Genomic DNA, 15,906 nt, shown 5'->3' with positions numbered 1-15,906 from the left:
ATATTGTATCTCAAAAACTAAAAGTGATTTAGTAAATCTGACTTCTTTGCCAGAAAGAGGATGCTTTAATTAATATATAGTGAAAAATTTATAAAGATTTTCCACCAAATCGATTTTTCCCAACGTTTTAAAATTTCCCCAAAAAATTTCAATTTTCCTTAATTTCGTTTATGTTTAAAGCACTGTATTTCAGAATATAAAGGTGATTTTGCAAAGCCGGGGTTGTCATTGAAAAGAGGACTCTTTTATTAATAAGTAGTGAAAAAGCAGCAGAGTTCTTTTGGCAACCTGATTTTTTCCAATTTTCTAAAGCGATTTCTACAAAATTTAAAATTTAACATAATTGCGATTATGTTCAAAATATTGTATCTCAAAAACTAAGAGTGATTTAGTAAATCTGACTTCTTCGTTAGAAAAAGGATGCTTTAATTAATATATAGTGAAAAATTCATAAAGATTTTCCACCAAATCGATTTTTCCCAACATTTTAAAATTTCCCCAAAAAATTTAAATTTTCCATAATTTCGTTTATGTTTAAAGCAATGTATCTCAGAATCTAAAGGTGATTTTGCAAAGCGGGGGTTGTCATTGAAAAGAGGACTCTTTTATTAATGAGTAGTGAAGAAGCAGCAGAGTTCTTTTGGCAACTTGATTTTTTCCAATTTTCTAAAGCGATTTCAATAAAATTTAAAATTTAACATAATTACGATTATGTTCAAAATATTGTATCTCAAAAACTGAAAGTGATTTAGTAAATCTGACTCCTTCGCCAGAAAGAGGATGCTTTAATTAATATATAGTGAAAAATTTATAAAGATTTTCCACCAAATCGATTTTTCCCAACATTTTAAAGCTTCCCCAAAAAATTTCAATTTTCCTTAATTTCGTTTATGTTTAAAGCAATGTATCTCAGAATCTAAAGGTGATTTTGAAAAGTGGGGGTTGTCATTGAAAAGAGGACACTTTTATTAATAAGTAGTGAAGAAGCAGCAGAGTTCTTTTGGCAAGCTGATTTTTAACAAATTTTTAAAGCGATTTCAACAAAATTTAAAATTTAACATAATTACGATTATGTTCAAAACATTGTATCTCAAAAACTAAGAGTGATTTAGTAAATCTGACTTCTTCGCCAGAAAGAGGATGCTTTAATTAATATATAGTGAAAAATTTATAAAGATTTTCCACCAAATCGATTTTTCCCAACGTTTTAAAATTTCCCCAAAAAATTTCATTTTTCCATAATTTCGTTTATGTTTACAGCACTGTATTTCAGAATCTAAAGGTGATTTTGCAAAACGGGGGTTGTCATTGAAAAGAGGACACTTTTATTAATAAGTAGTGAAGAAGCAGCAAAGTTTTTTTGGCAACCTGATTTTTTCCAATTTTCTAAAGCGATTTCTACAAAATTTAAAATTTAACATAATTGCGATTATGTTCAAAATATTGTATCTCAAAAACTAAGAGTGATTTAGTAAATCTGACTTCTTCGCCAGAAAGAGGATGCTTTAATTAATATATAGTGAAAAATTCATAAAGATTTTCCACCAAATCGATTTTTCCCAACATTTTAAAATTTCCCCAAAAAATTTAAATTTTCCATAATTTCGTTTATGTTTAAAGCAATGTATCTCAGAATCTAAAGGTGATTTTGCAAAGCGGGGGTTGTCATTGAAAAGAGGGCACTTTTATTAATAAGTAGTGAAGAAGCAGCAGAGTTCTTTTGGCAAGCTGATTTTTAACAAATTTTTAAAGCGATTTCAATAAAATTTAAAATTTAACATAATTACGATTATGTTCAAAACATTGTATCTCAAAAACTAAAAGTGATTTAGTAAATCTGACTTCTTCGTTAGAAAAAGGATGCTTTAATTAATATATAGTGAAAAATTTATAAAGATTTTCCACCAAATCGATTTTTCCCAACATTTTAAAATTTCCCCAAAAAATTTCAATTTTCCATAATTTCGTTTATGTTTAAAGCAATGTATTTCAGAATCTAAAGGTGATTTTGCAAAGCGGGGGTTGTCATTGAAAAGAGGACTCTTTTATTAATAAGTAGTGAAGAACCAGCAGAGTTTTTTTGGCAACCTGATTTTTTCCAATTTTCTAAAGCGATTCAACAAAATTTAAAATTTAACATAATTACGATTATGTTCAAAATATTGTATCTCAAAAACTAAGAGTGATTTAGTAAATCTGACTTCTTCGCCAGAAAGAGGATGCTTTAATTAATATATAGTGAAAAATTTATAAAGATTTTCCACCAAATCGATTTTTCCCAACGTTTTAAAATTTCCCCAAAAAATTTCATTTTTCCATAATTTCGTTTATGTTTACAGCACTGTATTTCAGAATCTAAAGGTGATTTTGCAAAACGGGGGTTGTCATTGAAAAGAGGACACTTTTATTAATAAGTAGTGAAGAAGCAGCAAAGTTCTTTTGGCAACTTGATTTTTTCCAATTTTCTAAAGCGATTTCAATAAAATTTAAAATTTAACATAATTACGATTATGTTCAAAACATTGTATCTCAAAAACTAAAAGTGATTTAGTAAATCTGACTCCTTCGCCAGAAAGAGGATGCTTTAATTAATATATAGTGAAAAATTTATAAAGATTTTCCACCAAATCGATTTTTCCCAACGTTTTAAAATTTCCCCAAAAAATTTCAATTTTCCTTAATTTCGTTTATGTTTAAAGCAATGTATCTCAGAATCTAAAGGTGATTTTGAAAAGTGGGGGTTGTCATTGAAAAGAGGACACTTTTATTAATAAGTAGTGAAGAAGCAGCAGAGTTCTTTTGGCAACTTAATTTTTTCCAATTTTCTAAAGCGATTTCAATAAAATTTAAAATTTAACATAATTACGATTATGTTCAAAATATTGTATCTCAAAAACTAAAAGTGATTTAGTAAATCTGACTTCTTCGTTAGAAAAAGGATGCTTTATTTAATATATAGTGAAAAATGTATAAAGATTTTCCAACAAATCGATTTTTCCCAACATTTTAAAGATTCCCTAAAAAATCTAAAAGTGATTTTAGAAAAAATTCTTATATATCTCGTAGTTTGATTTGAAGCCTTCCAGCGATTCCAACTTAGTTAGACTTGCTACCTAGTTAGTGTGTCTGGTTAGATTTCTTCACCGGAGATTCTGTATTAGTTGCACTTCAGAGTTCCCAGAATTATCGAACTACACATTCGTATCCATTCGAGGGCTTTCAAATATTGACCTGAATTTTCCGATGAATCGCTTGATTCGAGCTTAGGACATTTTATAACTTTTGTAACAATAATTTATGATTTATGGATAAATCTTTCAACATGAATTCAAGAAGAGTTATCAATATTTTTAATAAATTGATATTATTCGATTTATAATATGAATTTGATTCAATTTAATGTTGCTATACATTTTTCACCTTTCCTTTAAAAGAATCAACTTGATTTAGAACTTACGTGTTAGGAACATTTCTCATCGTCCTATGTCGTACAAAAATAACAACCAAAGTTCCATTTCCAAGCACTCCGATAACAAATATCAGGAAGAACAGTACAGGAACGAAGTAAGTTTCTGGTCGTTTATGATAAGGAATATATTCCGATTCGTTCCCCGCGAAAGAACCATTCAAACCCAACGTCTTATTGAAAAAATTTTCATCCATTTTTCTTCTAAATAAATTTTCTTCCAATCTCCTTATTACATCTAGAATCAAAAATAAAACAAATTAACGCAAATTCTTTTTTAATTAAAACATGAACGATTTATTAAATAACAAATATGTTAATTGTCAACGGCTAATTAACACGAACTACATCCACAAAGTGTTAAAAAGTGTTAGTAAAAGGTTAACAAGATTATTTTAACGACGATATTCGTGGAAAAGTTTTCTTTCCAGCCAACAAGTTCAAGTTTTCAAAGTCAAAGAGAACGAGAAGGACGAATAAGTTTATCCAGTAATCTCCGAAATGCACACAAGAAAATTTTGTTGAAACTTGTTGTGAATTATGAACAACTTCCTTTCTTTAACGACCGGATTTATTTAATTAAATTAAAATCAACTGAAATTAGGTGTCAAGTATAAATTGAGAAAATCTGCGTACGATGGGATGTAATTACAAAAGAAAGGTAAGTAAGAGAAATTAAGGAGATAAGAAGAATAAATTGGCAATCTCAGAATCCAACTAGAAACCATTTTCGTTTGAGATTAAAACGAATTTATTTTCGAATTATGATTCGGATTTTCATTTTTGAAACCAAATTGATTTGTTAGCGAGTTATTTTTAAAGAAAAAGTTGTTAATTTGCGAAATTATGAACTTTACTGGCACAAACGAGGTATTAATTTTTAAAATCATTTTTTTTATTGCAAAAAAGGCAATTTTAAAATGTAATTACCGAATATTGAGGGTTTTATTATCCATCGATGTGTAGATAAAAGGAATTTTGTGTTAATAAAGAGTATTTTATAACGTGAAAGGATCCCTATTGGATAATAAATATCTATCTTTCATTTTTTGTAAATAATTTGCTATGATTATGATGATATTGAGGTGCTAATCTATGTATATTGGATGGGATAGAAACCTGGTCAATGCAAGATAAGCAGAATAATAGCTGCAGAAATGAGTTAACTAAAGCGAAGAAGGGATAAAACCATAAGAGAGGAATTAGAGATAGATCCTTTAATGAAAACCAAAACGCTGGACAGCATCAAGAGTGCAATTCTGGAGAAGGAAAAGAACATTGAGGAAGTAAAGAGGATAGCGCAGAATAGAACAAAGAACTAAAAATGGATCGAGGATGAAGTTGTCAAAAAAATGTAAAAATTTCCATAACTTAAAAATAATATAACAACTATTAGGCATTAATTAGATTTGTGACGAAATGGAAATTGAGTGAATTGAGTCTGAGTGACATTTAATGGATAAGAACAAGATGGAACGTGACAAGTAGTGTAATAATGAGAGTTCTGCATCCCCCAAATCCCCCTGTGACGTCACGCTCCAATGTTATAAGTATAGGGAGCGGTGCCAACCTAAACTTAGGGGAGAAAAATTAGGTAAGAATTTTCATTCAAAAAGCCAAAAAGTGTACTGTCAGAAAAGTTATTGTTATTTTAATCCGTAAAGAATACATTACAAACTCTACCGTTTCAAATTTCGGGTTATCAAATAATTTAGAAGTTGTTGCAGAAGTTATTACAGGTCACTGTAAGTGGGCACTGTGAGTTAGTGAACCTAGAACTAGAAAATTTTAGGTGTAGCCGGGCCTCTTACAATTAGACAAGAACTTAGAAAAGTCTGAAAACGCATGACTAAACTCGATTATTATTTCTAATTTTACACTATTACCAGAACTAACACAAGACCTAGAACTAGAAACAGTCGAGTTTAGTCGTGAAAAAAACTGTCAGTTGTCAATGTCAATTTTAATTTTATTATATTCGTAATCTTCATAAAATAATCTTTAAAGTAAGTCCAAACTTGACGCATTTATCTCAAAAAACCAAAAAGTTCGAACTTCCAACTTTTAATTTTGACATATTTGTCAACTTCATAAAAAATCCTTTAAAATGAGTCCAAACTCGACGTATTTAATTTTAATAGTAATGGAAATACAATCACTTCCGGTTTGAAACGTCAACGTCAATTTTGACATATTTGTCATCTTCATTAAACAACCTTTAAAATGAGCCCAAAGATGACGCATTTATCTCAAAAAACAAAAAAGTTTGAATAAAAAACGTTAAACCCGAAGTTAGCAACAATGAAGATAACAATTTAATTTTTAAATATTAATACCAACCTTAATTTTTGATTTTTTTTAATTATATTTTTGTTTTTGTGACAAATATTAAGACATTTTATAAAAATTAAGAATATGTCAAAATGACATTGACATTTCAAACCGGAAGTTGCTTATATCTCGAGTAATATTGGAATTAAACGTATCATGTTTGGACTCATTTCAAAGGATTTTTCACAACCATTACAAATATGTCAAAATTGAGGTTGACATTCTTAACCGGAAGTTGACCATAACTTCATTAATATTGAAGATAAATATGTCGTGTTTGTACTCATTTTAAAGGATTTTTAATGAAGATTATAAATATGTCAAAATTGAGGTTGTCTTTTTAAACCTGAAGTTAGTTATTCATATAATAGACAAATGGACAACTTCGTGGTGTTCTTTCATGATGTATTCTTTATTAAAAAAACCTTTAAAATGTGTCCAAACATAATGCATTTATCTCAAAAAATCAAAAAGTTCGAACTTTCAACTTTTAATTTTGACATATTTGTCAACTTTATAAAAAATCCTTTAAAATGAGTCCAAACTCGACGTATTTAATTTTAATAGTAATGAAAATACAATCACTTTCGGTTTGAAACGTCAACGTCAATTTTGACATATTTGTCATCTTCATTAAACAACCTTTAAAATGAGCCCAAAGATGACGCATTTATCTCAAAAAACAAAAAAGTTTGAATAAAAAACGTTAAACCCGAAGTTAGCAACAATGAAGATAACAATTTAATTTTTAAATATTAATACCAACCTTAATTTTTGATTTTTTTTAATTATATTTTTGTTTTTGTGACAAATATTAAGACTTTTTATAAAAATTAAGAATATGTCAAAATGACATTGACATTTCAAATCGGAAGTTGCTGATATCTCGAGTAATATTGGAATTAAACGTATCATGTTTGGGCTCTTTTTAAAGGATTTTTCACAACGATTACAAATATGTCAAAATTGACGTTGACATTTCAAACCGGAAGTTGCTTATATCTCGAGTAATATTGGAATTACACGTATCATGTTTGGACTCATTTTAAAGGATTTTTCACGACGATTACAAATATGTCAAAATTGACGTTGACATTCTTAACCGGAAGTTGACCATAACTTCATTAATATTGAAGATAAATATGTCGTGTTTGTACTCATTTTAAAGGATTTTTAATGAAGTTTATAAATATGTCAAAATTGAGGTTGTTTTTTTAAACCTGAAGTTAGTTATTCATATAATATGGACAACTTCGTGGTGTTCTTTCATGATGTATTCTTTATTAAAAAAACCTTTAAAAATAAAATGTGTCCAAACATGATGCATTTAATTTTAATTGTAATGGAAATATAATCACTTCCGGTTTAAAACGTCAACGTCAATTTTGACATATTTGTCATCTTCATTAAACAACCTTTAAAATGAGCCCAAAGATGACGCATTTATCTCAAAAAACAAAAAAGTTTGAATAAAAAACGTTAAACCCGAAGTTAGCAACAATGAAGATATCAATTTAATTTTTAAATATTAATACCAACCTTAATTTTTGATTTTTTTTAATTATATTTTTGTTTTTGTGACAAATATTAAGACATTTTATAAAAATTAAGAATATGTCAAAATGACATTGACATTTCAAACCGGAAGTTGCTTATATCTCGAGTAATATTGGAATTAAACGCATCATGTTTGGACTCATTTCAAAGGATTTTTCACAACCATTACAAATATGTCAAAATTGAGGTTGACATTCTTAACCGGAAGTTGACCATAACTTCATTAATATTGAAGATAAATATGTCGTGTTTGTACTCATTTTAAAGGATTTTTAATGAAGAATATAAATATGTCAAAATTGAGGTTGTCTTTTTAAACGTGAAGTTAGTTATTCATATAATAGACAAATGGACAACTTCGTGGTGTTCTTTCATGATGTATTCTTTATTAAAAAAACCTTTAAAATGTTTCTTGCATCTACAATCCTTTCCCACTTATTTTTTCAATCACTTTTCAAGCTTTTCTTCTATTACTTTCCACATTCCTGTCTTCCTAATCTCTATGCAGTATATTTCTATTACCAGAGTTTTTCCAGTCTAGATAATATCTGGAACTTATTTTTGCTTTTAAAGTCTCACTCCACTCTCCCAATTTTCTACCTAGATTTTCATTCTTTTTAGTGTTTCGGTTTAGGTTATTTCTATTTTCAATCTTTTTCCACTCATCAAAAGATGAGACATGACTTTCCAACCTAAGTCAACACCTCTCTTTTATTTCCATTTTCAATGCCTTCATTAGATGCTTATTCATTTCTATTCTCCAAATTCGTTGGTTCTAAATATATCTCACTTGATGTCTTTGTAGTTTTGTACAGATAGATAAATTAATAGATAAGATTGGATTATGTTTTATCGATGCAATTTTCCATGCAATTAAATACACTAAATGCGAATATTAATACATCTTTAAAAAAAACGATTTGATTCGAAAAAACGTAATAAAAGCAGAGTGGGTCCATATAAAACACAAAATTTCCAGGTAAAAACTAATTTTTGGGGAGATTTTTGAACTTTGAAGCCCACGCAGTTACAAAATGAAACGAAGTTATTACAACAACAAAAACATCAGTTTCCGGTGCAAATTTGCTTTTAATTATGTGCGCACGTGAAATGAAAACGGTTCAGAAGCGAAACAATTAATTGAGACCCACGCAATTCTCCTCGTATCCCAACCACCAGGTTCACAACATCATTGGTAGCCCGTAACCCGAGGGGTCCAAAACAAGAGATATTAAATGAACGGAGAGAAAAAGTTAGATTTTATACAGCAAGAAGAGATCGTAAATCTTTTTCATATGGTAATGAAAAGAGCAGTAGCAGCTGTTGTTGAGACGACTACGATTAAGAACTAAGAACATGAAGAATAATATCATTTCAAGACAACGTAGTGTTAAGATTAATTATCGGTTATTTTCTTAAATTTTATACAAAGTCTCAACGAAATGAGATGATAATTAAAACGGAGTTTTCTTAAATTAAATTAACAAATTAGTAAGATGTAAATTTTTTTTCTCATAAAACAACTCAAAGGATCCTCTTTTAATCTTCAATCTTCGTTTTAAAAGGTCTGGTTCGAAATGGATCCAAAAAGAAAGTACAAAATAAACCTTAAGGAACTATTATAGAAAAGGGTTTTAAATCGTCCAGAAGTACTTACTTCTATCAAAAAAGGGAGTCGTAAATCACAAAATAAAAGGAAAAAAATCGGAAATAAACCGCCCTCTTTCGAGGATGTACTCACAAAAGACCGAATCAATATATCCGTTTCAGGTTTTATGAACAAATTGGTTTTTTTTCACTATTTAAATCACCACTAAAATGCACAAAACAAACTGGGTATTTGATACGAAGTTTACTAGTTAATAGTCAAGATGGTAAACTCGATAAACTTGGGCAAACATTGTAAAATTAACAAACCAACGCTAATATAAAGCACCGACACCGTTCGAAAAGGACTAATTCAGTTGTTATCTGGGGATTTTTACACAAAGTGGTTTGGTTTTATGTTTAAATATATAACCTGTTTTTTTTAGTTTCTATTTTGAAGAAGATGATGAATCGAATTAAATAAATCAAAATGTTAATTTATACAAGATCAATAAAGATTTGTTTTATACCGTAAAATATTTCCATTGGATTTATTATGTTTTAATTAGACAGCAAATATTTTCGTGAAATCACTAAATTAATTCCCTAGTAGAAATAAATTCGGACATTTTGAACACTTTATTCACATTCTTCTTTCTTTCACTTCCAGTACTCAGAATCCATTTCAACCCACCAACAACCCATCTCATTTGAAAGATCTTAGGCCTATAAGTATTTTGCCTGTTCTCATATTTTTAATTTAGTTCTTTTAATTAGAATCGATTTAAATTAACTACAATTAACGAATTTGTTATGAATGCGAAATAATCGTAATGAAAAATGTTTTTGAAAAATAATTGATAAAAAAATCGGAATAAAATTTTATTATTTTAAGGTTATCCAACTTGACTGGGTTACCATGGTGATTAAGATCCAAATATTGCAGTTGCTTGTCAAAATTGACGTTGAATTTAAGTTTTTTTTGTGAAAAACACCTAATTAATAGGATTTAAAGGTCGTATTTAATTCAAAATGGGTAAATGGATGAAATTATAAGCAAGGTAAGTGGATTAAATCAAAAAAAAATTTTTTAGATCAATTAAAATGTACAAGAACTAAATTAAAGTATAATTGCCAAAGAAAACTTCAAGGTATAATTAATGTTTGTAAACAAAACTAACCTTACCGAACATTCCTTCACGCTATAATTGACATTACAAAAGAAAACTTCACGCTATAATTGCCATTACTAATTGCCAAAGAAAACTTCATGGTATAATTAATGTTTGTAAACAAAACTAACCTTACCTAACATTCAGCGTCTGAAGACACAGGGCTAAACCCGAAACTTAAAAATATACAACTTAGCGCTGAATAATAATTAAAACTAGAACTAACACCTGCACTAGAACTATACTCTGTTTTTAAACCAGGAGGAGTAAACGCGAAAGTCAGATTTACACTGGGAAAAATCACCAGAAAATATCACTAGATATTTTGGCGGTAAATTTAAATTAATAATTATTATTTATTTATTTACTTATTATTGTATTTATTTTCGTTTGTTATCGTCAACACTATACATTATTATAAAATAATTTATAAAATAATAATACATTATTATATTCGTAATCTTCATAAAATAACCTTTAAAGTGAGTCCAAACTTGACACATTTATCTCAAAAAACCAAAAAGTTCGAACTTCCAACTTTTAATTTTGACATATTTGTCAACTTCATAAAAATTCCTTTAAAATGAGTCCAAACTCGACATATTTAACTTTAATATTAATGGAGATATAATCACTTCCGGTTTGAAACGTCAACGTCAATTTTGACATATTTGTCATCTTCATTAAACAACCTTTAAAATGAGCCCAAAGATGACGCATTTATCTCAATAAACAAAAAAATTTAAACAAAAAACGTTAAACCCGAAGTTAGCAACAATAAAGATAACAATTTAATTTTTAAATATTAATACCAACCTTAATTTTTGATTTTTTCTTAATAAATTTTTGTTTTTGTGACAAATATTAAAACATTTTATAAAAATTAAGAATATGTCAAAATGACATTGACATTTCAAACCGGAAGTTGGTTATATCTCGAGTAATATTGGAATTAAACGTATCATGTTTGGACTCATTTCAAAGGATTTTTCACAACCATTACAAATATGTCAAAATTGAGGTTGACATTCTTAACCGGAAGTTGACCATAACTTCATTAATATTGAAGATAAATATTCGTGTTTGTACTCATTTTAAAGGATTTTTAATGAAGATTATAAATATGTCAAAATTGAGGTTGTCTTTTTAAACCTGAAGTTAGTTATTCATATAATAGACAAATGGACAACTTCGTGGTGTTCTTTCATGATGTATTCTTTATTAAAAAAACCTTTAAAATATGTCCAAACATGATACATTTATCTCAAAAAACCAAAAAGTTCGAACTTTCAAATTTAATTTTGACATATTTGTCAACTTCATAAAAAATCCTTTAAAATGAGTCCAAACTCGACATATTTAACTTTAATATTAATGGAGATATAATCACTTCCGGTTTGAAACGTCAACGTCAATTTTGACATATTTGTCATCTTCATTAAACAACCTTTAAAATGAGCCCAAAGATGACGCATTTATCTCAATAAACAAAAAAGTTTGAATAAAAAACGTTAAACCCGAAGTTAGCAACAATAAAGATAACAATTTAATTTTGAAATATTAATACCAACCTTAATTTTGGATTTTTTTTTAATATATTTTTGTTTTTGTGACAAATATTAAGACATTTTATAAAAATTAAGAATATGTCAAAATGACATTGACATTTCAAACCGGAAGTTGGTTATATCTCGAGTAATATTGGAATTAAACGTATCATGTTTGAACTCATTTCAAAGGATTTTTCACAACCATTACAAATATGTCAAAATTGAGGTTGACATTCTTAACCGGAAGTTGACCATAACTTCATTAATATTGAAGATAAATATGTCGTGTTTGTACTCATTTTAAAGGATTTTTAATGAAGATTATAAATATGTCAAAATTGAGGTTGTCTTTTTAAACCTGAAGTTAGTTATTCATATAATAGACAAATGGACAACTTCGTGGTGTTCTTTCATGATGTATTCTTTATTAAAAAAACCTTTAAAATGTGTCCAAACATGATACATTTATCTCAAAAAACCAAAAAGTTCGAACTTTCAAATTTAATTTTGACATATTTGTCAACTTCATAAAAAATCCTTTAAAATGAGTCCAAACTCGACATATTTAACTTTAATATTAATGGAGATATAATCACTTCCGGTTTGAAACGTCAACGTCAATTTTGACATATTTGTCATCTTCATTAAACAACCTTTAAAATGAGCCCAAAGATGACGCATTTATCTCAATAAACAAAAAAGTTTGAATAAAAAACGTTAAACCCGAAGTTAGCAACAATGAAGATAACAATTTAATTTTTAAATATTAATACCAACCTTAATTTTTGATTTTTTTTTAATTATATTTTTGTTTTTGTGACAAATATTAAGACATTTTATAAAAATTAAGAATATGTCAAAATGACATTGACATTTCAAACCGGAAGTTGGTTATATCTCGAGTAATATTAGAATTAAACGTATCATGTTTGGACTCATTTCAAAGGATTTTTCACAACGATTACAAATATGTCAGAATTGACGTTGACATTCTTAACCGGAAGTTGACCATAACTTCATTAATATTGAAGATAAATATGTCGTGTTTGTACTCATTTTAAAGGATTTTTAATGAAGATTACAAATATGTCAAAATTGAGGTTGACATTTTAAATCTGAAGTTAGTTATCGTATAATAGACAACTTCATGGTGTTCTCTTATGATGTATTCTTTATTAAAAAAACCATTAAAATGAGTTCAAACATGATGTTGCTAGATATTATTATGTTGTATATTTTTATTGCACTAAAACTAGAACTAACTAAAAGTTTCGGGTTTAGCCGCACGTCTCTAAAAACGGCTAAACTCGAATATTTCTAATTGTATATTTAGTGTTCGGAATTCGAGGTACTTGACGATCTCGGATATCTAGATTAATGTTATTAGTTAAATTTTCTTAATAAACAATTTTTAAATTTTTTTCAAAAATGTTTTGATATAAGAGTACTAAAATTTTACATAATCGTAAAGAGAAAACATGTGTTATTCGTTGCTCATTTGTTTTCTGAAATAAAAACAATTGAATGCTGTCTTATTATGGCAAATAAAATATTAAACAGCTTTTGTATAAAATGTTTTTTTATAAAATTGATACTTATATACCAAGATATATACCAGGGGTGGCCAAGCTCTTTGATCGTTCGAGCCATTTTTCGCGAGCCGCAATTAAATACGTATATATGAAAAAGATATGCAAAAACAGTATTACAAAAATTTTTGTTACAGAATGTACATACATACATTTATCGAGAGCCACAAAAATAATCCTTCAAAGAGTCACAAATCCCCGTCAACGTCAATTTGTTCGACTTGGTTAACCTTATAACCAATACTCAACGGACTTTGGTTTTCGGCATTAACAGTTTCTCGAAAAACGAGATCATGACATGTAAGCTACTTTTTTTTTAACTCTTATAGTTTCCGAGATAGCCTATTTGGACATCGAATTTGAACCACCCTGTACAGATAATATGTTATTATTGAAAACCTTGAACTACTGCCTTGGCTTGTAAGTAATGCATTTGTATTAAAAAAAACTTTACTTTATTTTAAGTACCAAAACCAATTTTATAAAATTCAACTTAATTTTAGCTTTAAACAGCTTTTATATTTCAATTCAATTTATCATAATTACTTTGTTTGATTATGCTATTCGATTAAACAAAAGGAAATAATGAAAGCTTCCGTTTGCTATTGTCACCGTCAACATCAATGTTTATAATCTCCCTTTTACTAAAAGGGGGTTGTGAGGCGATTATTGTAGACCTCCGTGTTTACAACCTGCCCACCGTACCGTACTACAGTTATATTATAATGCCCAGACCGAATATGATTAATTAACCGACCCGGTTTCCATTACGTTGATCGATTTTGACGTTGGGAATTGACGGAATCGCCATCGACGCAAAGATAATAGGATATTGATAATAATAACATTCACGATAATAACTCTATCTATAAGTATTATCTTTAAGCACTTCTTTTTTGTTACAAAAAATTACAAAAAAAATTAAATTAAAATAATAAGCCACTTTGACGTAAAACTTGGGAAAGATGATTAAAACTTTAAGAATTAAACGCGCCTCGAGCTAATTATAGACATCTGTACCTTTTAAAGATCGTTTAAAATATCATATTAAAATTTAAATCATTTCGTGTTATTACACTACTTTCAGTAACTCTTAATCTATCGGCAAAGATTGCTGATTTTGCCAGTATATGTGTTTATATTAGACCACACCAATTTAAACTTCAATGAGATCAACATAATCCAAAAATTCTCTTTAAACTCCGAACAAAACGCAAAAAGCACGAGAGATTTTCCTTTTAGGTAAGAGTTATTTCGAAAAAGCTTCTAGTTTAATGATGTTCTACAAGAAAGGAGTATATATAAACGAGCATCGTTACAAGCAAAACGATACGCCAAAGGTATGGATTCATGTCGTTTGGATATCGATGATAACCCACAAAGTAACGAATCAGTTCTTAAACCACATATAATAATTTGAAGGGGGGGAAAATATTTTATGTCTTACACAATGGTAAGAAGATGACAGGACATATACCAGGGGTGGGCATAACGCGACTGTCAAAATCAAAACACCTCGAACAATTTTATAGGAAAATACGTCGCGTGTTTACATCTACTTTTTTTCAAAGGATTGTTCATAAACATAAGATATATTCAATTTCTTTTTAATTAAAAGAACAACATTTATTAAATTTTTCATAAACATCAAAAACAATAAGATTTTCGTAAAGATCAGAAAAATTTAACCTAATTTGATATATCACACGATATATCTATCATAAAATTCATTCGTAAAAGCATAGATGACACGATTTTTTAGTGTTTTGTTTTCGGCCATCTTGTTTTTATACAAATCTAGATATCTGCGGTATTATTACACCTAGATATGTCGAGTTTGGACTCATTTTACATAACTTTTAATTATCTACAGTAATATTTATGCATCATTAATTTTCGGCCATCTTGGATGTTATCAAAACTGTCAAAATCAAAATACCTCGAACAATTTTATAGGAAAATACGTCGTGTTTACATCTACTTTTTTTCAAAGGATTGTTCATAAACATAAGATATATTCAATTTCTTTTTAATTAAAAGAACAACATTTATTAAATTTTTCATAAACATCAAAAACAATAAGATTTTCGTAAAGATCGGAAAAATTTAACCTAATTTGATATATCACACGATATATCTATCATAAAATTCATTCTTAAAAGCATAGATGACACGATTTTTTAGTGTTTTGTTTTCGGCCATCTTGTTTTTTTAAAAATCTTGATATCTGCGGTATTATTACACCTAGATATGTCGAGTTTGGACTCATTTTACGTAACTTTTAATTATCTATAGTAATATCTACGAATCATTAATTTTCGGCCATCTTGGATGTTATCAAAACTGTCAAAATCAAAATACCTCGAATAGTTTTATAGCAAAATACATCGTGTTTAGATCCACTTCAAGGCCTTATTTATGAACATAAAAAGTATTCAATTTTTGTTTTAATTAAAAGAACAACATTTATTAAATTTTTCATAAACATCAAAAACAAGAAGATTTTCGTAAAGATCAGAAAAATTTAACCTAATTTGATATATCACACGATATATCTATCATAAAATTCATTCTTAAAAGCATAGATGACACGATTTTTTAGTGTTTTGTTTTCGGCCATCTTGTTTTTATAAAAATCTTGATATCTGCGGTAT

The 15,906-nt window shown here is 28.2% G+C and overlaps 1 protein-coding gene across 5 annotated transcripts in view; it reads right to left on the bottom strand.

The window, feature by feature from the left end:
* The window catches only part of LOC111422290 (neuropeptide CCHamide-1 receptor-like), a 45,758-nt gene that overhangs the window by 21,849 nt on the left and 8,003 nt on the right, over positions 1 to 15,906 (bottom strand). For 4 of the 5 annotated variants that reach the window (XR_011640268.1, XR_011640269.1, XM_071195725.1 and 1 more), the window contains exon 2: positions 3,458 to 3,704. Coding sequence is in view for 2 of the 5 variants with exons in the window: in XM_071195725.1 (XP_071051826.1) it covers positions 3,458 to 3,663 (206 nt within the window). In the remaining 3 variants the exon portion in view is untranslated. Of the gene's footprint in view, positions 1 to 3,457; positions 3,705 to 9,095; positions 9,264 to 15,906 lie in introns of those variants that run through there. The other variant, XR_011640270.1, reaches the window with a different exon arrangement.

This window comes from Onthophagus taurus, chromosome 5, assembly GCF_036711975.1.
Source record: "Onthophagus taurus isolate NC chromosome 5, IU_Otau_3.0, whole genome shotgun sequence".
NCBI classification, from domain to species: domain Eukaryota; kingdom Metazoa; phylum Arthropoda; class Insecta; order Coleoptera; family Scarabaeidae; genus Onthophagus; species Onthophagus taurus.
The sequence above is the reverse complement of the archived record's forward strand: the minus strand, read 5'-3'. Positions and strand labels throughout refer to the sequence as shown.